Raw genomic sequence first — 23,759 nt, 5'->3', positions numbered from 1 at the left:
TGTCACTTTTGCTTAGCCAAATCATCATTTCCGGTCACTGTTCTTTATTCCCTGAGCAGTGTGATCGTCAATGAGACAAGGTGAGAAGGGGTCGGACACAAGCAGTGCAAAAGGCAGCTGGCAGGGGCCCTGCCACGCCTCTTTGGGGCGTACTTCCTAGTCTAAGCCAGGTGGCCCGGGGGAGGGCGGGAAGAGAACCCGGGAGGAAGGGAGTCAGAGACCTCCACCCGAGCAGCTGCGCTGCAGTTGGTTGTCCTGTCCGAACCACTTACTAAGTGAGTGATTAGGGCAGATTGCTTAAACTTTCTGAGATCCCATTTCCTCATTTATAGAATGAAAAGAGTAATGCCTACCTCATGGGTTAAAATCGCAACAAAACAATCTTCAGCATTTATAAACTGCAAAGTGCTATAACATGCTAATCCCGGTTATTAGCCCAACCCTATCCCACCGGTCGTTCTCTCTGTCATCTGTAAAGTGAGCAAGTTGGGTTTTACAAGACAATTTCAAATTCCCTTTCAACAATCAGCCTGGTTATAAACAAATAGTTCCATGATTTCAACTCATAGAGGATATATTTGACAACATTCTCCAAATACAGGTAGATACACACCTATTTTCATTTCCACACATATAGTGATATATCATGTGAACTGAATGCCAGTCTTCAAAGCCACCACAGATTAAATCTTAACTATGCCTTTACATGAGTTTCAAGCTATTTTAAGAGAATACACCAACAGTGGTATTCACAACTATTGTTAAGCATAATATCAAATGAATTACTTTCGCCAAGATGTATAGAAGTTATCTGGAGTTAGGTGTGAACGTCACGAGAAATGCACTGAGCAGAGGAGAGTGGAAGCCGACCTGACTGGCTGTGGGCCGTTTCCTGGGGTCCCACTGCAGCATGTCTCTCAGGAGTTGAATCGCTTCGCTGCTGGCATTCGGAACTAGAGTCTTTAAGTTATTGGGCACGCACTGCGGCCAGCGGAAGTTCATAGCACTCGAAAGTTGGTAGCCTTCCGGCCAGTCGGTCTGAAAGAAGGAAAACACAGAAAACCTTGCTCAGCCAACCTGCGGGGACAGGAGTTGGTGCGCCAGCTTGTGTGTCTGCGACAGAAAAAAAAATCACGTCACTGCCACGCCACACCCACCTGCGTGGCACGGTGCAGTGACTGACACACGGGAGAACGCTGACGGGGAGGCTAGAAGTACATGAAGTCGGGGAAAGAGTGGGAGGGACATGGATTTGCCACCAACTTGTTTGATAACCTTACCACAAGGCAGTTCCTTTCGAGATTTGAGGGTTGAACCAAATTACTGTTTTCCCAATTGTGTTCCATAAGACAGAGGTTTTGGAAACTGCTAGTGAGACATATTTGGGGGGGTGGGGAGAATAAAACAAAACACTTTGTCCTCAATTAAATAAATTTGCCAAAATCTGCATATCCCCATCTTGATGATTCAAAACACACATGCTGAGAAGTCAGTCCAGCCGTAAAGAAAGCTGTCCCACCCAATCTCAAACTCTCTACTGTTCCACCCTCAAACCTGAAAGGACAAAGCCGGCCCCATTTGCTATTGTGGCACCATTTGCCTAGCAGGCCTGTGACCTTGTTAAACGTGACTGCCACTTTACTCTTTTCAGCTTGTCCCCAGGACTGGAAACTACTGGAAGAACAGAACTACCAGGTCCCTGCAGCCATAGGCAGAAGACCACGTGAACAGGAACTGCAGCCTCTGGTTACAGTCCCTCCACTGGAACTCCCAACAGCCCGGGGGCCACACAGCAGTCCCCCCCACCCTTTCTTAATCCACTACAAACTCAAAGCCTCCAGCCATGGAGGCTGGCATATCTCTCCACACCGTGCCCCTCTCTTTTCTTGGAGAGTGAGTAAAAACTTTATTCTCTACACTTTCCTCTCTTTGTGAATTCTTTCCCAGCCCGTGTCACTGACCACCTTAACAATACTAAATACAGGAGTGAAGGACAGGAAAAAAAATGCACAGATAATTTTTAGGTTTCCTTGTAGTTCCAACACTCCACTACTTTACAACATATTCTGGTATAGTTGCTTTTTTTAAAGCCAGGTGAAAGTGGCATTGCACGTTGTTTATAACACTCATTCACTTAGACAGTCACTGCACGCCCACTACAGGTGCAGCGCTGGGTATCCAAAAAGAATGTGATATCAGTCCTTCCCTTAAGGATATCGCTGTCCAAAGGAGAAAATAAGATGTTTACATAAAAACAATAACACAGAATAAAAAGTAACGCAGGTCACAAGAGAGGCACAGATACAGTCATCCGGAAGAGAGAGGGAGTCCAGCAGGAAGGGGACTGGAAATCTTAAAGAGGTGCCATGAACGACTCGTTCAAATGGCTTAATAATTTTTTTTTGAGAGACTGGTTTGTATCAGCCATGGTGCCAGGACCTGGAAAAAGCAACACAAATATACAGGAGACAAACCCTTGCCCCGAATGAGTGAATCAGGAAACAGGTATGCACACGGACAACTACACTAACACTGACCCCTCGGAAGGTGGGGCGGAGACTGGAGGAGCAGTGAGGGGAAGGTTCTGGCAGGGCCTCGGAGGAGTGTGCTGGGCCTCAGGGACCTTCAGCTGGGCAGGGTGTGTGTGTGCGGAGCACTGCGGTGGGAAGACTCCAGGGCACCGAGCGGGCCGGGGGTACAGGTTTGGGGCTGCAGGTGTGAATGAGGGACAAGGGTGACATTTAAGGGGGCTGGGTGATAGGAAGCCAGCAAATCTTTTGAGGAGGGAGGTAGAGTACCAGAGCTGTTCTTTAAGAAGGTGCGCTGGCTGCAGACTGAAGGATACATTGGAGGGCAAAGACTTGAAGGCAGGGAGGGCGAGCACGGCCCAGTCTGGGGTGGAGGTGGTGGCGCACTCCAAGGACGAGAGCCACGTGAGAGACTGTGCAGCAATATTCAACAGGGTTTAAGGACCCAATGCTCAGGTAAGGGGAAGAGGAATAAGGAGAAGAGAGAAGATCAAAGGGAAATGCAGCCTCAAGGCTGGGGCTCTGGGATCAGGATAGGATCGCAGATGGACACGGAGAATGAAGGAAGGACACCAGCTGGGGGCAAACAAAAAGAGGTTGGGTGCACCTTGAACTTGTACAACAATGTGTGTCAACTATGTCTCAGCACGATGGAAAGAAATCCCATAAGCAGTGATGATGTAAAACAATAAAACACATAAATGACTAATTTAGAAGTAACTAAAGTATAGAACACAACATGCAAGGTCAGAAGCACATAAAACATCCCAACGTGTCTGTGTTCTCTGGAAGAAGTTTCTGGAAAAGGCGCACTGTGTCAGACGTGCTGAGTCTGAGGTGGCGGGAGGGTGGCGGGAGGCAACCTCAGAGGGTTGTACCCGTGCGAATGGAGCTACGAAGGAGGGAGACGCGGGCTGCAGGTCACAGGTAGGAGACTTCTGAACAGCTTACAAGGGCTGCAGCCGTGACAGCAGAGAAACTCAGCAAGGCAGGCGAGGCGCCACAGAGAAACCAGCAGAGGGAGCTGTGACAAGTGTCTTCTACTGGAGAGCAGGAGGAGGGAACCCGGCGGCTGTGTCTGAGAACGTGGGCAGTGGAGGGTCCCTGAGGTTGAGGGAGCGATTCTAGGATGGCAGGTGATCACCGTGCCAGCACTGCACGGGGTGGGGGCCAGAGGGACGGCGAGCTGGCTGCGGCCCACAAGCCTTTGTTCCGCGTCATTACCTTTTTCGGAGTCCCCAGTACTTGGCAAATTTTGAAGATTGTGTCAATTTCACTGGCCCCGGGGAAGAGCGGCCTGAGGGTGTACACTTCGGCCATGATGCAGCCCACGGCCCAGATGTCGATGGGGGAGCTGTAGTTGGTGGACCTCAGGAGCACTTCCGGAGCCCTGTACCTGGAGGCACAAAGGCGACCTGCCTGTTATTGCTCCCACTGGCCAGAAGCAAACTAAACAAGTCATCAGTTCTCAGCGACAGAGTTTATACATGTCCACTTTCTGTCTAGTTCAGAGTGGCACACGCACACACGAGCACTGCCAACCGCTGCGGCTGCCGTGGCAAACAGGGCTTCTCTGTCCTACGGTATTTTCTACCGAGTGTGTCTCTACAGGACTCCTCTCTGTAGACACTTTGAGAAACAGAGAGTGAGGGTAAAAGCGAGGAAAAGAGGGAGTGTGAGAGAAGAGGAAAAGGGAGGGAGAGAACACGAAACCTGTTGTCTGTAGGCTACCTCTTGGTCACGGCCAACTGCTTACATCGGATCCTTAGGGTCTGGAAGTTTGAATAGCAATAATCTAGCTATTCAGACAGGTCTTTGGAGAATCTTTCATACAACTATCTTAGTAAACGGTCTTTAGGAAGGTCTACGAAATACTATTTGTATTATGGAAAAGCATAACAGACTTCCTTTGAAAATTATTTACAACACAAGCTTTTAAACCTCGCACGATGCCAACATACCTACAAATGCATGTTTTAAACTGCACCGTTTCTTAGTGAAAAGTTCATGTTTGTGACATTATTATCCTCAGTATAGTGACATAGATTTAAACAAATGTAATTAAATAATTTTGAGGAAAATGGTATTCACCATCTGGTAGACACATAATCTGTGTAGGGAGGTCTTGATCGGATTTCTCGGGCCAATCCAAAGTCTGCGATTTTCACGAGTTCTGGTCCCATGCAGAGGAGGTTCTCGGGCTTTAGGTCCCGATGGAAGAAGCCTGGAGAGATAGTGGAGAAGGAATCCACGGGCGAGCTTGCTTCTGCATTAGTCTTTGCAGCTCTACTGCCCTTGTCATAAAAGCTATAATTTCAAAAGTAGTCTGGCGTGACACTGAAGCCGCTATACACTCGTCCCACTGATAACGCGGAGTCCCCTGGACCTCTCAAAGGACTTCATTCATTTCCCTTTGATGAATTCAAAATGTAAAATTATTCCAAAGTTGACCTTCATAATTTTTTTTTTGCCAAGGGAGAAAACTTCTTTTAAAATATCGAAACACAGTTATGGGCTGAGATAACTTTGCAAAAAGAAATTGTCATCTAAGGAAAAAATATTTCAAAAGAAAAGTCTTATGGGTACTGAGAGTTTATACCACAGCAGAAACACAATTACAACTTTTGTTCAAGAAACAAGGGATTTCTGAATATGACTTCCTCATAGCTGAGACTCTGGTATGTGCTGCAACAGATGTTTAAATGTTAAATACTACTTGGCCTAATGAAGAAGGACAGGTACAGCTGCAGCTCACATCAGGAGAGGCAAAGAAAGGTAACTCGTCACGTGGGAAGCAGGTCTCAGCTACAGCAAAGCTCTGGGAGCCACCCAACCTGCCAGCCTTCTGGGTGCACCCAGACAGCCACTGAGTAGTGACACATGGCTCTGAAAACCCAGAGCCCTCCCCTTACATAGAGTCTCACTGAAAAACACATTATTGTATATTACTGTACCCTAAACTCAATGGAACACCCAAACTGGAAATTCAACCCCATTTCAACACCATTTAGTTAATGCTGCTAAATGGTATTAGTTGTTATGCGCTATTACCAAGGTTGTGAAAATTGGGTCCTAACTAGCACATTATGGGAGAGATTAATGGCCCTCATTGAAGATCTTCACTGTTGCTCAACCACCTCTATGCTGGCAATACCCCATCTCCGCATCTACTGCGCCTTCTCCACCCTTTCCTAGACCTGCGTGTCTAATGACAGCACTGATGTCACTGCCATCCCACAGCAACCCGCCCCAGCCACCTGTCCTTGAACCTTTGACAAGATGCCCAGACACCTTGTGGTGAGGCTGGACCCACCTCTCCCCAAACAGTCCTGAACTGTCACCTTTTTCACTGAAATACCTGCTATCTGTCCTGCGTGCCCTTTTCGGGCCACTGCCCCTGTGCTGCCACTTTCAAGCAGGCCTCCCTCGCTGTGGCCTGTCTGATTCTCACCCTCCTCACTACTTAAACTCTGTCTTTCCCTTGTCAATGTCCCATCCACACGCACACACACACAAACCTTCCATGGCTCCTTGCTAAATTATTTCACAAGGCTGAACTCCTTCCAGTCTATCTAAAGAGATAAATTCATTTCCCAATACTCACCACCAATATGTGTAAAGCGTGTCCCGATCAGGGTCACTGTACTGATCCCCTGTAACAACGTGGTACCCTTGCACTCTTTGTCCCTACTGATCCCAACCTCCGTCATCCAGACTTCGCTTCATTCTCTATTTTGCCATTGTACCAATGAATATGTAATGGCCTCCCTCACACCAACTTCTTAAGTATTGTAATCAGATTAAGAGTAAGTTAAACCTAAACTATAGGAAGAACCAAACTTGAGGCTGTGAACTCAATAAATTCAAACAATAATTAATTCAGTGTTAGTCAAAAATGGCCTTCAAAACAAAAGAAAGAATTTCTGTTGTAGGCAAATTTGGACGGCCTGTTCTCAGCCTAATTAAACAAAGATGGTCGACGCCCACCGAGTGGGCGAGGTCTAAGACTTAGTGCATCTGAGTCATTGTGCTCGGACCTTCTGCTCTTCAGAGCGCCACCCAGCTGCCAGGAGGCCTGACTGCATGTTCACTGCACCTCGGACGTGACTTAAGAATGTGAAACCGCTCAAGCAATTATTAGAAAGTATCTTTTGTCAATGCACCCAGGAAGACTCCCGTGGCCCCTTAAAATGTATGAACCATGAGCCCATGGTTTCTCTTCCTAAAAACTCAGAGCATTGGAAACACCCCAGTGAGGATGAAATGGTGGGCATTGTTTTCTTACTGAGCAGATGGGAAAAGCGAGTCACGGTGGGTGGGTGAATTACAATCCTACCAAGAAATGTGTCACAGCTGTTATACTAGGGAGCTCTATTCTGTCCCCCTCAATGCACATAGCTGTGCATTTGTGGTTCTGGTCCTCTCAAGTCCGGATTAGCTGTTTCTCCTCTTAGACTCCACTTTTCTCCTTTTGTTGAGCTAATATTGTTTCCAAACTTATGTGGCATCTCTCTTATAATGAGTCGTTTGTCCTCCAGCTCCCAAGCCCCACTGCCACCACCCACAACACCCCTCGACAAATTTGCATCTTCTCCTATTCTGTTCATCCCATCACTTCGACTTGTACTCAGATACAAGGATTCTTTTTTAAAATTGTATTTTACTGACTATGTTATTACAGTTGTCCTGATTTTTCCCCCTTTGCCTCCCTGCACCCAGCACCTTCCAGTCCCTCAGGCACCCCCCCCACCATTGTTCCTGTCCATTGTTCATGCTTATAAGTCCTTTGGCTATTCCATTTCCTGCACTGTACTCTACATCCCCCTGGCTACTCTGTAACTGCCTATTTGTACTTCTCAATCCCCTCACCTCTTCACCCCTTCACCCACTCCCCCACACTGGCAACCATCTCCCATCTGGCAACCATCAAAACAATCTCTGTATCCATGATTATGTCTCCATTCCTGTTTGCTTAGTCTTTTTTTTCAGATTGAATTACTGATAGATATGTATTTATTGCCATTTTATTGTTCATAGTTTTGATCTTTTTTTAAGATAAGTCCCTTTACCATTTCATATAATAATGGTTTGGTGATGATGAAATCCTTTAGTTTTTCTTGTCTGGAAGCTTTTTACCTGCTCTTTGATCCTAAATATCTTTGCTGGGCAAAGCAGTCTTGGCTGTAGGGCCCTGCTTTTCATGACTTTGAATATTTCTTGCTAGTAGCTTCTAGTCTGCAATGTTTCTTTTGAGAAATCAGGTGTGTCCCTCATGTGGGCAGAGTACACCCTCCTCTGGTAGTTGATACTTTACTGCTGTTGGCAGGTCAGTGAGGCCAGTCAGGTGCAAGGACTGGCTGTGACCACTGACCACCAACCTCCACCCTCTGTGGAGGATCAGCCGTACAGGGCAGGGTGGCGGTGCTCCACCGTGGTCTATAACTGTCCACTGGGTGCACAGGCTCTAGGGTTTTCTGGGTGGTGCTGACCAAGGTCAGCCCCCACCTCTGTTTTGCCCAGGGCCACCCTGCCTGAGCTATAAAGCAATCTGAGATGGCTGCTACTTGTACTGGGCTTGGAGATTTCCAGGCAAAGCCAAGCTGTGAATCTAGTCTGGTCATTGCTGGTGTAGGGCCTAGGGCTCACTGAGGCTGGCTGTTATTTGGTAGGATTTAGGAAGCTGTGAAGTTAGCCAAGACCAAAGATTCATATGGAAAAGCAGTTTGGGTGGGCCCATAAATTGGGTGGGATAAGGTCTTTGGGGATCTCCACGGCCAGGCAAACAGTGTTAGCCAGGTCGATAGAGACTCAGATATGGCACCCGCCTGCGGGCTCTGTGGCTCTGCGAGGGGAAGGTTTGCAAAGGGACCACAGCCTCTGCTGGCCTTTCTGTCTGGGCACAAGCTGCCCTCCAGCTCTCGTCTGGATGCCAGATACTTCAGTTCCTCCCTGTGTGCCACTGGTGTCTTTCAAGCTACTACTCTGGTGCTGGAGCTCAGAGGGACTGAGCCTGGGTAGTGAGTCCCTGTGTGAATTCTTTAAGGGGAACTGCTTGGGACTCCAGAATTTTCTTCTACCGACTCTGTCCTCACTGGTTTGTGCAGCCATAAGTTATGGGGACTTATTTTCCTGGCACTGGGACCCTGGCTAGGAGCCCTGCTATGGGGCTGGAACTCCTCATTCCCAAAATGTCCCTTCCAAAATTTTATCCATCACATGTACACATGGGACCAGCTCGTTCCCTATCTCCGCCCCTGCTACCAATCTAGATGGATGTGGTTTCTTTAATTCTGTAGTTGTCAGACTGCCATTCTACTCAATTTCTGACAGTTCTGAGTGATGATTGTGTATTTTAGTTGTAATTTAGATGTGGTTGTGTGAGGAGGCGAGCTGTGTTTACCTGTGCTGCCACCCTGACTGGAAGTCGCAACTATTCTTGCACTGCAGGAATTAAATATCCTTGCTTCCACCCTGGGTTGTGCTCCCGGAAACACAGACCATCTCCTCCCACCAGCCGGACTTTCCCTCACTGCTCACTCGTCTTTAATTCCACTTCCACAAGGACATGTGCACTAATGAAATGGGGAGAAAGAAGATTCTGGTTCCCATGTGTCCCTCAAAGCAGCTTTCTTTTCTATGGATCATACTTCAGGCCCCAAATAAACAATCAGAGGGAAAATGGCCAGGAAAAACAACGAACTGCAAACAGACTCTACAACTGGCTGGTGAAAACTGTATCTGTCAGTTGACATATGCTGTCTGTTGCACCGTCATAAGCCTTTACAACTAGGAACATTCATGAGTGTGTCTGCAGGATGCAGCCCTCTGCTCTCTTCATCACTGAATAATGAGCTCTATTCCTTGATAATTAAAAATATAATAACCTCATGTCATGTATATTTACTTTTCATCACTATTTTAATAAAACATTACTATTTCTATATGACAGGCAATACTGTATGGTGGTTAAGTGTACAGACCAATCAGATTGGCCAATTTCAAATCCCAATTCTGTTCACTGGCTGGCAAATCACTTAACCTCTCTGCCTCTCTTCCCCCATCTGTAAAATGGGGAAATAAAGGCATCTATCTCATGGGCTTTGTTATGCAGGATTCGATGTGTTAGTATCTGTGAAGCTCTTAGAACAGAGTTTAGCACATTGGCACCTTGCTAGAGCTTGCTGTTATCAGTAGTACGAATCCTCTCATGTTCTCTTCCCAACAACCCGGTAAAGTGCAGAGGCAGACACAGCTCCACGTTTGCAGATAAGAGTCAAAGCTCACGGGGCTAATGATGTGCCCCATGACCTGTGAGGAGGTGGTGCTACGCTCTGAACTGACTCTGGGCAAGGTCCACGTTCTGCGGATGTGTGCACTGGGCCTGTGACAAGAGTCCACTTCTTCCTCTGCCCTTCTGATTCACAGTGCAAACCTGTATAGCTGGGTCAACACACAGCAAAGTGCTATTAAGATAAGAACTTTCCTGTTCAAAGTGTCTGGCTTTCATAATTCAGGTATTGAACAGCCCTTCAATTTAATTTCAGGGTACCCCATGCCAACTGAATAACAAAGGGATTTTCTCTTTCATCCTGGCAGAAAATGTGTTATGCTTACTTTTCATTATGAACCCTGGGGCAAGGAAACCATCAGCCACAAAGAAGGCCTTCTCCCCTCTGCCACATTCTGTTACCGATGAACCTGATATGAACATCTGAAATTAACCAGAGAATACTTAGACACTGTGATGTGTGTAGCATACCTTTCTGTGATGGAAGTTATAATTTCACAGGTATTACTACGTTTAAACCTACACAATGTTTTTATAAAGAAGGCCACAAGGACAGCCACACACAGAAAGGCCAAGGGCAACTCGAGGTCATGCACAGGCAGACAGTGGTAAAGCACAGAAGCAGAGAGCTACTTCCCGGGGCAAAACACTGTTCTCCAAGCCCCCTAGTGCATTTCTGATTGCTGGCATGGATAAGTGTGACCTGAATATTTGTAAGGGCAGGTTAAGGATGACAAACAGCGTGCATTAATTATTTAATTCCTGCAAAGTGCATATGCTTTGGCATTGCTCAGTCAGCCCCAAGCAGAATCATGCTTTCATTCCCTGTGCGGGGAAAGTCTCAGTGACAGGAACTATGGCCATAGCAACACCTGCAGTGCTGCTGTCCCCTCCCACAGGAGTGTCCTCCCTGGGGGCAGAATGCGCCTCTGCATGAGGAGAGCGAGCTACCAGAGCAGAGCCTGAAAATCACCTGAGAGATCTGTGAAGTGCTTCATGTTATTATTGTTATTTTTACCATTACCAGAGGAAAGAAATAATATGGAGTTACATGTGCAGTTAACCAAAGTCAAATACTATATAAATGCCATTTAAAAGTTTCCAAAAATCATTTATCAACAAAAACGAGGTAGGACCTATAAAATTAGCATCAACCTACAGTTATCATCACTATTTTTTTAACCTCTTACTCTCTTGTTTGCTTTGAGGACAGGTTTTTCTAGTAAAGCAGAGTTAATGGGCGCAGGTGTCTGAGCTAATCTCTGCTCTACCACTTTATTACAGTGGGGCCTGCGAGAGCACTTTAAACCTCTCTGAACCTCTTTGGAAGGAAAAGATACCACCTTTCCTTTCTACATGAGAAATTGGCATGGAAATAAAGCAACAGATGAAACGTTATTAAGTTACAACTAGAACTGGATACGTAGCAGCTGGGGTTCTAGAAGTACAGATGGTTGGACCTTCTCAATAAACTGAGCTTCCAATATACTATCTGAGTGTCTACGACATATCAAGGGAAACTAACAGTGCGGAGTTCCAAAGGGCTGATTTGAAACAACAGTGTATGGAAGCTAAATTATTGGATGTAAATATATATTGTGTGTGCACACATACATGTGCCTTTGTGCAAGGATGTGTGTAGGGGAGTATTTCTGTAGATACATGTACATGATGGTTTGTGTGCATGGAGATATGTATGCACATGTATGAGGGCACATAGGTAGATAGACAGGCTACCTATGGGTAGGTAGATAGCTAGATAGGCTAGGTCTCTACCTAGCCTATTCGTCAGATAGGCTAGGTAGAGACCTGGATAAAAGGCTACATGTTCTTTCTGGCAACAAATATCTGAGTCACATAAAAGCAGCAAAAAACACAATAAAAGGAAGCCAAAGACTGTCAACTTTGTTTCAGGTCTCCTGCTCAGCTGGTAGCACTGAAAACAGCCCAAGCAATTGAGATGCTATGACTGGTCCACAATGAAAACATTCTGGTTGACCTTTCTCTTTTGAGAATTTCTTTGACTTCTTGTCATTTCTTTTTCCTGGACTCCTACATCTAATAAGTGACTCTTCTCAGCCCCATCTGTCCCTGATGTCTTACTATAAGTTTTTCACATTTTGCAAATTCATATCATCCCTTGTGAATTCTGGTGACTGTGGGCTAAAGTGCAAGCTTGATCAATCTCAGCAGAAGCAGACATATCTTTACTAAAAACTTTGTCCTAGAATTGGTTTACCTGTTGACTCAGTCTTGCAATTACGCGCTGATTATTCAGCATGTGCCTGAGGCTGACAAGAACTTGCACAGATAGCTTCCGTCTGTTGTTTGCATTTCATTTAGTCTCTAACTGTGAGAGGGCACTTAAGGGCTGAAGAACCACCCCGATGGACTGTGACCCATGCTGTGGCACAATGTCTTTTCTACTCACTACCAATTTGTGTCAAATCTGAACTGACTGTATGATCAAAGTGTTTCCACACAGCTTCCTTTTGGAGTAGTGAAACTCATTGTTGGTGTAGTATTTGCAATGGATGGCAATGATATGCTTAGATTGGGAGTGAATGGTTTCTGTCTGTGCAAGATTAGCCACTTTGCCCACCTGTCTATGTATCAAAGTGACCTCAAGTCACCTCCTGAGGGGCCTCCAGGCTCTACTGATGAACACGTCCCTCCCATGGCTCTGTGCTCACCAGAAGGTATCCATCTGACCACAGGTGGGTCTGCGTCCAGTTAGTAACAAAGACTAGTAATGCCCCAGATACCTGCTGGAAAATATAACCTCAAACTCATTGCTAATCAGTCTCTTTCAAAATCTCAGCTAAGAAGAGCAACAGTGTCAGAGGATTTCCTGAAGGGTATGTGGCCATCCATTCCTCGAGATCAGCAATTTTCAACCAGAGCGCTGTCCGAATTTGTAAAACATGCAATACCTGACTATTTAGTCAGGGGCACTGACCTTGTTTCTCTTGGGTTGTCAGATTGTCAAATAAAAAATGACACCAGCCAACACAATAATAGCTGTCTGGTGTAAATAAATCAAAATAATACGTATTTTTTGTTAGATCGGGAAAAATATGGTTTTTGGTGTAGTTCATGCATGCCATGGGAAGGAAAGGTTGAAAATTGCTGCTCTAGGTACTCTACATCTTCCCTTGGACTAGGCAGACGCCCCTAGAGGGAATTATACTGAGCCTCAGCAGAACTGTCTTCTCTGATCAGGTGATATAATTGTCCTATATTGAGGGACATGACATGAAACTAACCCATCACTATGTTTACCATGAAGTCCCCTCAACAAGGGCACATGTAAGAGAACCTCTTTTGTCTTGGTACCAGGAATAGCTCTGCTTCTCTTGGGCAACTGGACTGTTTTTACTTTGGGGAAACTGCGTTGCTTGTAATTGGTCATGTTTCACATTTTGCGTCGTCAGAAAGCAAGCTCAGCATCAAATCCATAGCTGCTTCTTTGACTTAAACACAACATGCTGATATGCATCTTGTGGATCAACCCCTCCCCTGGCTAGAGCTATAACGTGTTTTGCCTGTGCCCTTGTCTTTCTTTTCTAATTTTTAATCATTTTACTTTCCTGTGTTAGACTATTTTTGAGCCCTTTTGAGTAAACTGATATATAAATACATTAGGAAAATGAGAAGCCACAGTAAATCCATGTTAGCTACTGAGTTGAACATAGTATGTGAAACTTCTCTAAATCCTAATCTTAGGTTTCTCATTAATACACCAGTTAATGATCAGGAATAATTTTAGATCTATAACTAACAAGCTTAATGCTAAAGCCTAAAGAATAAGAATACACAGACATGATAAATAATGAGGAATATTCAGAAATCCAGTAACGGAAGATAATGTATTCCAAAATCCACTGTCAGCCTCTCAATTCTTTAACCTTTACTGGGAATCAGTTACAAAAGACACCGAAGCTTCCTACCTACATCTACCTGATGACAACATTTTGCTGCATCCACAAGAACAGTAACCCAAATCACCTACCGTGTTTGTGAATAAATGCAAGTCCTTGCAATATCTGATACATGATATTCCTTATAGCAGACTCAGGAAACAGCTTATTTCTGTATGGAGCAGAGGAAAAGAGTTACAAACCTAGATTTACAAATGAAAATGGATTCATTTTGGTTATACGGTTAGAACTTAGGAAAATACTAGCCTACGTGCTAATTTGAGCAGATCCTTTGATAATAAAGAACAGAGAAAAACAGCCATAAATGCATACAAGAAAATGACCTGACATACCCCAAATATATTGAGTTATGTTAGAAAGCAGTGATGAAATATGTTATAGTAAACCCCCTCAATACAATTCCCTCTAATGTAGCATATAAAAATCTCCTCTCTCCATCATAGAAGCTATAACTTAAAAACATTTAACAGGGAACCCTTGAGGCTTTATGACATGTAGTAGACAGTAACATTTTCTTTCCCCTGGTGGGCAAACGATGCAGCTCCCCTGCCCTTATGGACCATGAGGACGACACTTGTTCTCCAGAATCACTGAGGGGTGCTGTGAATGGTTTCCACTCGCCACCAAGAGAATGTGTCCAAGAGGTCCTACACACGTCACTTTTAAAGTTCATGACTGCCATAGCAGGTAAGTTTTTTATGAGTCTTCTCCACCCAGCACGCAGGCCCCTGAGCACTGCGGCGAGAAAGGAACTGAAATAAACCAGACGTTTCCGATGGAGGTCTTGAAATGAATGAAGCTATTACACTCCCCGACTTGTAGCTGCTCTGCCCCACGTGTCCTTGTGGGAAGAGAGAACTGCAGAGTATCTGTTCAATACCTTCTTTGGGAGAATAGCCCATTAAAACATGAAAACGGCTTCACTGAAACTAGCTTCTATGAAGCGAGGCATTTAAAATAGGAATGCGGGTCGGGCCCCTCACCTGATGGGCAGTTCTCAACAGCAGAGCCTAAGCAACATGACTGAAAAACCAGGGAGAAAACACGTCCACTTGGCAATATTTGGCTCTAAGATCATGAAAACCAAACCATACCTTTCTTTAATGAGCTGGTAAAGATTTTCCTTCATGTACTCAAAGATAAAATAGAGATGATCATTTTCCCTGATAACTTCTTTTAATTTTACTATATTGGCATGGTTGAGTTTCTTTAAAGACTAAAAAGAAAGGCAGAAAAACAAAAAATTAGAGGAAAAAACCTGTTGTTGAAAAAGAAAAATACCCTGTGTAGATATACTCGGGAAGAAACACCTAGTTCAAAAGCTACAGAAATACCACAAGTCATATTCTAACAATAAATTAATAAATGGTGTTCCTATGAAATCAATAGTAACTTTACATGGGACAGCTATCTTGATGAACTGACTGGAAGGTCAATTCGACCTTGACCAGTATTTCTGGCTGCCATCAGCACCGGGCCGTGGGCCAGGGCTGTCTTCGGTGCATTCCATCCAGATAACAGAATTCCCGCCCGGGAGGCGGAGACAGAAATCAGTTGGCAGGTGAGGCTTTGCTTGCTGTAGTATAGACACACCTCATTTCACTGCACTTCACTGTACTGGGCTTCACAGACGTGGTGTTTTTTATAAATTGAAGGCCAAGACCCTCCACCAGCAAAAAGATTACAACTTGCTCTATTGCTGTGCCCTGAAAATGAACCCACCACATCTCAGGGGTATGCCAGTATCGGAAAAGGCAGCTACTTTGGGACAAAATCACCAGTTAACAGTCTGCAGACATTATGAACAAGAAATTGTTTAAAGAGAAGCCAGTAGCCTGATTCTGTCAGCTCCCATCTGCCTCACGAGTGTCCAGGAGACATGCAACGCTCCTTATAGCGTGGGTTCTGGAGGAAGGGAAATGGAAATCTCATTGGAAAGACCCTGAAGTGACATGGGAGACAGATCTCTGCTCCAAAGAATAGCAGAGGCAATAAGTCAGGCACAAGGGACAAGAGAATGACTCAGAAAATGACGCGTGACCTTACTGTCCAGCCTCGCGCACACACACAGCTGTCCTCCTGCAGGGACACACACATGAGTGCACACAGCCGCGTGCAAACTGTTTTTTGCTTGCCTCCCTAGTTCTGTCACTGGGGAGCAGCAGCCCTGTTTGTGGATAATGACCAGAGATGCCCGGCCACTGGTTTGCTCACTAGCTGATTAGAATTTGATAGACTGGCTCCTTCCAGGAAGCCTCAGAGGGTTCCTCTGGCCAGTGGGATGAGCCCTCTAATTCAAAAAGCCTCTTCCTCACAGAGAAGTGAGTCCAATCATACTATACTGTAAAGCCCTCTTTACGTTTGAATTTCCTTAAAAGGACATCCCTTTTATAAAACAAACACAATATCTGAAGATGAAAATGTCAACATTTCCAGCTCTGGAAGGACACTCAGTAAGAAGGTGGTACCCCAGGGATCAGAGCTTGGGAATGTGTAATATGATCAAGTTATTTCAAGCAGCCGGGCAGAGGGAAGACTGTCGCCAGTGAATGAGAACAAAATAAGGCTTTTCTGGAGCCTCTTCCCTGAAGGACAAGCCCCTGCCAAGATGCTTCTCCAAAAGGAAATACTCAGCTGCTTTGGCCAAAAGGACAGATCCTTCTAGAATGGCCCAGCCAGGCTGATTACTTCTTTTAGCTGGCTGCATTCCTGGTTCTCCACGGGTAACAAAAACAAACATTGCTTAACTTGTAAGTAGCATCCCTGGGACTCTCACAGGCTGCAGCCATCTTTTCTGCCTGTTCGCTTCAACTGCATCCCAAGCCATGGCTGGGATATCCGGTGGACGAGCAGCAAGTGTGTTAAGAGGAAAATGAAGTTTTAAAAGTTTTCCAGAAGAGAACTCTGGGCAAGGAGTAGGATACCTCCTGCCGTGAGCCTGAAGTGTGCTCTGGCATGGGTGACTGGCCCGAGTCTGAGAGTGGCTCTCAGCTCTTGTTTCTAAGGGAGGCTCGGGAGCAAGTTAAAGTCTGTATTGGTTCAATATAAAAAGAACTAATTTGGTGTGGAGGACTTCGTGTGATTCATTTTACAGAGATATTATCTCCAGAAAGAAGGCATCTTACTTTGGCTCAGGAGAGGCTTACGAAGGAGAGGAGGAGGCAGGATGGCCACATCGGCCAGAGAAGCAGAAGCTGCAAATTAAACCCGGGGCTGTGGTCTGAGTAGGGACTGTTTCCCCTGTGCATGAATGTTCTTGACTACGAACACGACTACAGTAAGTACCCACTTAATGTCATCGATAGGTTCTTGGAACTGCAGTGAAACAACGTACAAAGAAACCAATTTTATCACAGGGTCATTGATATAAACACAAGTTAAGTTCCTATGGCTTCTCATCCATGCCATAAAAAAAGGACACAGGATGAAAGGACATTATTTGAGGACCTGCTGTACAATGTTCCGAGCCCCAGGGATACTCCGGGCATAAGACACAGTGCCTGCCCTTCAGAGGCAAACAACCCAATTTAGAAGCGAGGACACAATACATGTGACAAAATAAAGATCATCTTAAGGGTCAAAGAAATGACAGAGACAAGGAACATCAGAGACGTTTCAAGAAGGAGTAATCGTTAAACCCTGAGTAGTCAGGGAGTACCACTAAGAAACACCTAGACACCGCAGTGGGAGGGAAAGGGTGTGTCCGGAGCGGAGCCCTCACAGGTGAGGGTGTGGGGGTGGAGTGTATTGTCTATGTCTGAGGAATAAGAATCGCCCCTGTTGGGTTCCAAAGGAAGATCATCTGGAAGACACTCCCTGGATGCCATGTGGATACCCACTGAAGCCTTCCCACGAACCTGGGTTTGAAACCAAACTGCATGGCTTAAAGCTGTGTCTACCTCAAGCAACTTATTGAGCCTGGGCCTCAGCTGTTCTCATGGGCGAACTCAAGATACTAACACTTTCCACATCAGGTAGTTGTGGGGATGAAATAAGACAGTGTGTGCAGGGCACCTAAGGCACTTCCTGGCCCGTAAGAGCCCCTCGGTAAACGGAAGACAGTGTATGAGCAGCTGGGTGTCATGGAAGCCATTCTGGCAGCAGCACACAGGATGGAGGAGACGTGTGGAAAGTGGGTCTGCACAGGCCACCTGAAGGGGTTTCTGGGTAAATGAAAATTGACAAAAGGGGGAGAAAATAGGAGCGCTGAGGGATGCAGACGTTCTAAAAAACTCAGGTACTGATACTCACTAAGCAGTTGGATATGGGGGCCTGAAGCAGGGGCAGGAAAACTTTTCTCCAAAAGGACAGAGAGTGAATACTTCAACTGTGCCATCATAACACGAAGTCAGCCATAAACAATATGCAAACAAATGGACACGGCTGTGTTCCAACATAGTTTTACTTACAAAACCAGAATGTGGGCCATTTGTTAATCCCTGGTCTAACACATATGATAAGAGGTTTGATGAGACATTTACTCAGGGGTTGAGTCAGAGCAAAGGAAAAATTGCTAAGACCAGAATGGAAGAAATCACTGATATTTAAGGGATGGGCCATAGAAGAACTGGTGAAAGGCAAGAAAAAGGTAGGACAGCTAAGCAGAAGCAGAGTCACACAGCCCTGGGAGAGAAGAGGAAGAAGTGGTCAACAGCACCCAGCACTGCAGGCAAGAAAGTACCTGAGAAAATGGCCCTGGACTTGCTAACTGCTGACTTAAAAGGAGCAGCTTCCGCAGTGTCTCAGAAAGATGCCTGACTCACGTCAGTGGAAAGTCAGTGGTAGGTGGGCAATGGTGGCGAAAGGGGTGGTTTGGAAGGCAAGGAAAGGGGTGGAAGCTCAAGGGGAGAAGGCGCTGAGGCTGATTACAGAGAATGGCAGGCACATTTACAGACTGAAGAGAAGGAGCCAGTGGGAAGGAAGTTTAAAGAAATGGGGAGGTACAACACAGCCAAAAGGTGAGAGCAGCCCAAGTGTCCATCAGTGGATGAATGGATAAACCAAACATGGTATGTCGGTATAATGAAATATGATTTAGCCTTAAACAAGAAGGAAATCCTAACACATGCTACAACATGGATGAACACTGAGCTTCACCCATGCTGTGAAATAAGCCACTCACAAAAAGATAAGTACGAGCATTCCTCAGAGATACCACGGGTTTGTTTCTAAACCACCTCAATGAACGAGTATTGCAATAAAGTGAGTCGGAGGATTTTGGTCTTGCCTTCAATTTGTACAAAATGCCACACCCGTGAAGCACAATAAAATGAGGTCAGCCTGCACAGTGTGATTTCACTTGTAGAACGGTGGTTGCCAGGGGCTGGGGGAGGGGTTGTGGGGAGTTACTGCTTAATGGGTGCAGAGTTTCAGTTCTGCAAGATGAAAAGAGTTCTAGAGATAGACGGTGATAATGGCTGTAAAACAACAGGAATATACACTTAAAAATGGCCAAGATGGTAAATATTATCTTATTTGTATTTCACCACAATTTGAAAGAAAAAACATTAGTGGGAAACTACTGAAATCTAACTAAATCCGATATTTACTTAATAGTAATATAGCAAAATTTAATATAAATATACTCACTAAAAGCATTAGTGTTATCATTTCCCCCCTTTCTTTTGCATCACTGAAACAATTCAAACAGAATGACTATATCAACAATAAGTCTAAGCACATATAACACTATTTTAATGGACTATACATAAATCACTCCATACTGTATTAATAAATACCTTAACCTCCCGAAGATTCATGCATTCCTCCCAGGAATAAAACTTTCTTTTCATTCTAAAAGAGAAGAAAGAAACAAACAGTATGCTTACTCCCAGCCACAGGTTAAACTTTATTCTGAAAAAAAAAAAGTTTTCTTTCTGAACCTAATGAATAGTGCTTAAAACTGGTTTTGATTTCTATCAAATATTATACTATCCAAAACAGCATTCATTTAAAAATCTGGCAGTGCAATCCATCCTGCACCCCCCAATTTCCCAGCAGAGGCGGTGCAGGGCAGCCCAAAGGGGCCTGGTCTGCACTCTCGCTCTGTGGCTGACAGGCGAACCTTGCCCGGGAGGGAGTCCTTGATTCTTGTTTTATTTAGACCAGAGCTGTCCAACGGACCTTTCTGTTGTGCTGGAAATGTTTTGTCTGTCCAGTACGGTGACCACTAGACACATATGGCTACTGAGCACTTGGAATGTGGCTAGTGAAACACAGGAACTGAATTTTAATTCCATTTACATTTAAAGGCCACACACGATTACTTGCTGCCAAGTTAAGCAACACAGTTCTAGGCACGCCAGTACCACCGGGGTCGGCAAGCTATGCCCCGTAGGCCAACTCCGCTCCACACCTGTTTTCCTACAGTCCATGGGCTCAGATGGCTTTTACATTTTTAAATAGTTGGGATTAAAAAATCAATAGAAGGACAATATTTCGTGGCATGTGAAAATTATCTGAAAGTCAAGTGGCAGCTTCCACAAACGACGTTTCACGGGACTGCGACCGCACTCATTCATTTCTGTGTGGTCTATGACCGCCTTCACGCTGCAGCAGCAGAGCTGAGTTGCGACGGGGACCATATGGCCTGCAGAGCCCAAAATATTTACCGTCTGGCTCTGTACAGAACGCGTTTGCCAACCCCGCTCTGGAGCCTGAGGTGAGGAAGAGAAGCCTGTTAGCTAACCAGACACCCAGGTTTCAAGGCTCTATCACTCATCACACTTGAAGCACACTGTCTGGTTTGAATCTCACTGCTGCCCTGTGGAATACGTGGGGCAGGTGAGGCAGCGAAGACAGAGAGAAGCGACACAATTCTCCCAGGATCTCACTGTTGGCTAATAACAGACAAACATTCATCTCTCCACATCACTCTGACACTCCGCCACAGATGTCACATTGTCTCCTGGTTGAGTGACCGATCCCTTTATTCATGCCCCGAATAATTACTTAGCCCCTCCTGTGCAGCAGGGCCTTTGTCAGGCACTGGGGATGCAATGATGAGAGAGACATCCCTCATGGAACTGACATTGTAGCAGGAAGGCAGGTAATTAATCATTTCTGTACTAAGTGCTATGAAGAAAAGGCACAGGGCATTGTGAGAGGGGGCCTCAAGGCGACCTAACCTCGTCTAGGGAAGCAGGACCATTCCCCTAGGGAAGTGATATTTCAACCAAAACCTGATGGATGAGTAGAATTTAGTCTGGTAGGAGGCACGAGAGGCTTGGGGCAGATCTGTACTGGTGAGTTCAAAAAGCTAAAAGGCCGGAGTGGCCAGAACAAAGTGGGCAACAGGTCGTGATAGGAGATACGGCTGAAAAAAACAGGCAGGGCTGAATGAGGCAGCTATTTGTTAAGTCACATTAAAAACCGGGGGCTTGATCCTAAAACTGACAGGAAGACACTGAAAGCTGTTTTAGTTTGAGTTCCCCAAAAAGCAGAGCCTGAGGCAAGGACTCACTCAGGTGCAGGGGGTTTATTTGGGAGGTGATTCCAGGAAGCCAGGGCAAGGAGCAGGGAAACTGGGAACAGAGAGGTAGGAAACCCATTAAAGGGTGCCTTGCTGAGCTGACACCAAGGCGGGTCTCCGGCTGGCTGGGGGCCTTCTCAGGAACCGTGTAGAAGGCACACTGGTGGACAGTGTCCTGCATGTACTTGTGCAGGAATGCTGGTGGCGGGGGTGACACTGGACACCAGAGCACCCTGATATCGGAAGACATGATGGGGCAGCAGAAACACAAAGAATATTCAGCACAAATGGTTTCAGATACTCAGATTCATGATAATTAGATTAGATTTAAAATAATCCCTTCTGCCTGGACTAGATTGGGCTAAGAATGGAAGACTAGAAAACCCTTCAGAGGAAATCACTCCAGTAGCAGAGGTGGTAAATGGTAACGGGTGGAAAGGGAGCTTAGCAGTGGAGTGGAGAGAGGCAGGTGGGTCTGATACCTGGTTAGGAGTTAGAACTGACAGGACTAGTGCACCAGCAGATGCAGGGAAATCAGGAAGACTCCCAGCTTTGGCGGGGATGGTAGCGTCATTTATCAAGATGGAATACTGAAGAAGAAACAGGCTGGGAGCAAAAGCGGAACATGTTGGAGTGTAAGTTCTGCTTAGACACGATGAACCTGAAGTGTCTAGAACATCCAAATGGAGATGTTGAGAACGCACCTGGGTGTGCATGAGTGTGGCAGGCACACTCCAAAGGCCCCCATCTCCTTATGCCCACAACCCGGTATAACCCACGTTCCTTCAATGACTTGCTTCTAACCAACAGAATACGGCAATTAGAAAGGATACCATTTCTGTGCTCAGTTTGAAAGAAACAAAAAGATGTGGCGTCTACTTTGGTAGAGGACTCTCCCTGCTTTCCTGGCTCCCACGTCTTGATGAAGTAAGTTGCCTCCAGCCAACAGCCAACCGGTGGGAACCGAGGCCCTCAGTCCGACAACCCAGGAGGTACCGAGTGCTGCCCGTGATCACGTGAGGGAGCTCAGGAGCAGATCCTTCCCCGATCCAGGTTTAGAAGAAACCCAGTGCCATCCAACACCCTGACTGCAGCCCCGCGAAAGACCCTGGAGCAGAGAACTCAGCTAACCCGTGCCCAGACTCCTGACCCGCTGAAACTGTGAGGTAGTTCTATCAAACTACTAATTCTTGGGGTCAAGTTTACTAATACAATGAGTCTGAACTGAGTGCAAAGGGCAAGTGGGGCTGAGGGAACAAGACAGTACTCACCAGACTGCCACATGTGTAAATGATTCAAATTAGTCACTTAATTTCTCAGTTTCAGTTTCCTTTCCTATGAAATAATATGTATTAACCTGCTTGTTACTACCTCACAAGAGCACTGTGAAAGTACTCTTGAACACACTGAAAAAGTACTAGTGCTATATGCTAAGTGGCAACGTGTTTCAGACCTCCAACACGAGCATCCCAGCGTGGACCAGCACCAAGCCCACAGCCATTGCTGTCTGAGTTCCTGTCCACGCTTCTTGTGCACTCTCCTTTGGAAATGTCTCCAAGACGAGGAGTGGAGAGGGCAGAGTGAGAACAAAGTTGACAATGCACAGCTGAGGATAAATTCATGACAGTGAAGGAAAAAACTTACTTTTTAATGGCAATCAGTTCCCCAGACTCAATGCTTCTTCCCAGCAGGACGGAACCGTAGGTTCCATCCCCGAGCTGCCTGATCGTTGTGTATCTATTCATGGTGCGCCCGCGCAGGCCGGACACTCATCTCAGGGCCGAGGTGGTTCGGTCCGGCAGCGGCGGCAGGCCTCCCCGGAGTGTAACCAGATTTTTCTGTGGCAGCACCCGCACAAGGTATTCAAAAGAACGGGACTATCTCCCAAATACATATTTTCAAAGATCAGTCTTCTGCCTGCAGAGAAAAATCAAGGACAAGGATAAATGCTGATGTATATTTTGAGTTTCTGTATCTTTACAGTCTAAACTGAGAATCAGCAGACTATACCCACCCATCCCCGCCACCTGCTCTTATAAATAAAGTTTTATTGGAACACAGTCCTTCCCATGCAGTTGCATATGGTATATGGCTGCTTTCACACTGCAACAGCAAAGCTGAGTGGTTGTGAAAGACCGCATGGCCCACAAAGTCTTTATTTTCTGACCCATTACAAATTAAGTATGTCAGCCTCTGATCCAAACAAGTTCTTATAAAACAAGTTTTTATAAAACAAGAGAAACCATTCTTGGAAAGTGAACTTTTCACCAGCTCAGAAATGAATCAGCTGCAAGTCCATGCTTCTTTGTTGACTAACCTCTGTAGACAAACCCTGCACAGGAACTATGGTCAATAAAATCTGCTGAGCTCATGCTAAACATACTGTGTTCTATAACTCAGCTACAACTAACAATGTAAACATACTAAAACCAAGAAATGCCAAAATTAAAGTTCTCCTGATTGAGAACTTACATGTGCTCCATGATCTATTTGCAGCAAGTAGTAGTATTTTTACTGCTGTATATTCAGAA

The 23,759-nt window shown here is 45.6% G+C and overlaps 1 protein-coding gene across 1 annotated transcript in view; it reads right to left on the bottom strand.

Moving 5' to 3' along the window:
• Nucleotides 1-22,973, bottom strand: part of CILK1 (ciliogenesis associated kinase 1) — a 34,680-nt gene extending 11,707 nt beyond the window's left edge. The window contains exons 1-7 of the mRNA XM_037159544.2: nucleotides 22,873-22,973; nucleotides 19,496-19,550; nucleotides 14,852-14,973; nucleotides 13,829-13,908; nucleotides 4,620-4,752; nucleotides 3,753-3,924; nucleotides 871-1,038 (exon numbers count right to left, since the gene is read on the bottom strand). Coding sequence (XP_037015439.2) covers nucleotides 871-1,038; nucleotides 3,753-3,924; nucleotides 4,620-4,752; nucleotides 13,829-13,908; nucleotides 14,852-14,973; nucleotides 19,496-19,550; nucleotides 22,873-22,973 — 831 coding nt within the window. The remainder of the gene's footprint in view (nucleotides 1-870; nucleotides 1,039-3,752; nucleotides 3,925-4,619; nucleotides 4,753-13,828; nucleotides 13,909-14,851; nucleotides 14,974-19,495; nucleotides 19,551-22,872) is intronic.
• Nucleotides 22,974-23,759: the final 786 nt, after the last annotated feature.

Source organism: Artibeus jamaicensis, unplaced genomic scaffold, assembly GCF_021234435.1.
Source record: "Artibeus jamaicensis isolate MK-2021 breed Jamaican fruit bat unplaced genomic scaffold, CSHL_Jam_final contig_484, whole genome shotgun sequence".
In the NCBI taxonomy this organism is placed as follows: domain Eukaryota; kingdom Metazoa; phylum Chordata; class Mammalia; order Chiroptera; family Phyllostomidae; genus Artibeus; species Artibeus jamaicensis.
Note: the sequence above shows the minus strand (reverse complement) of the source record. Positions and strands in the feature narration are given on the sequence as shown.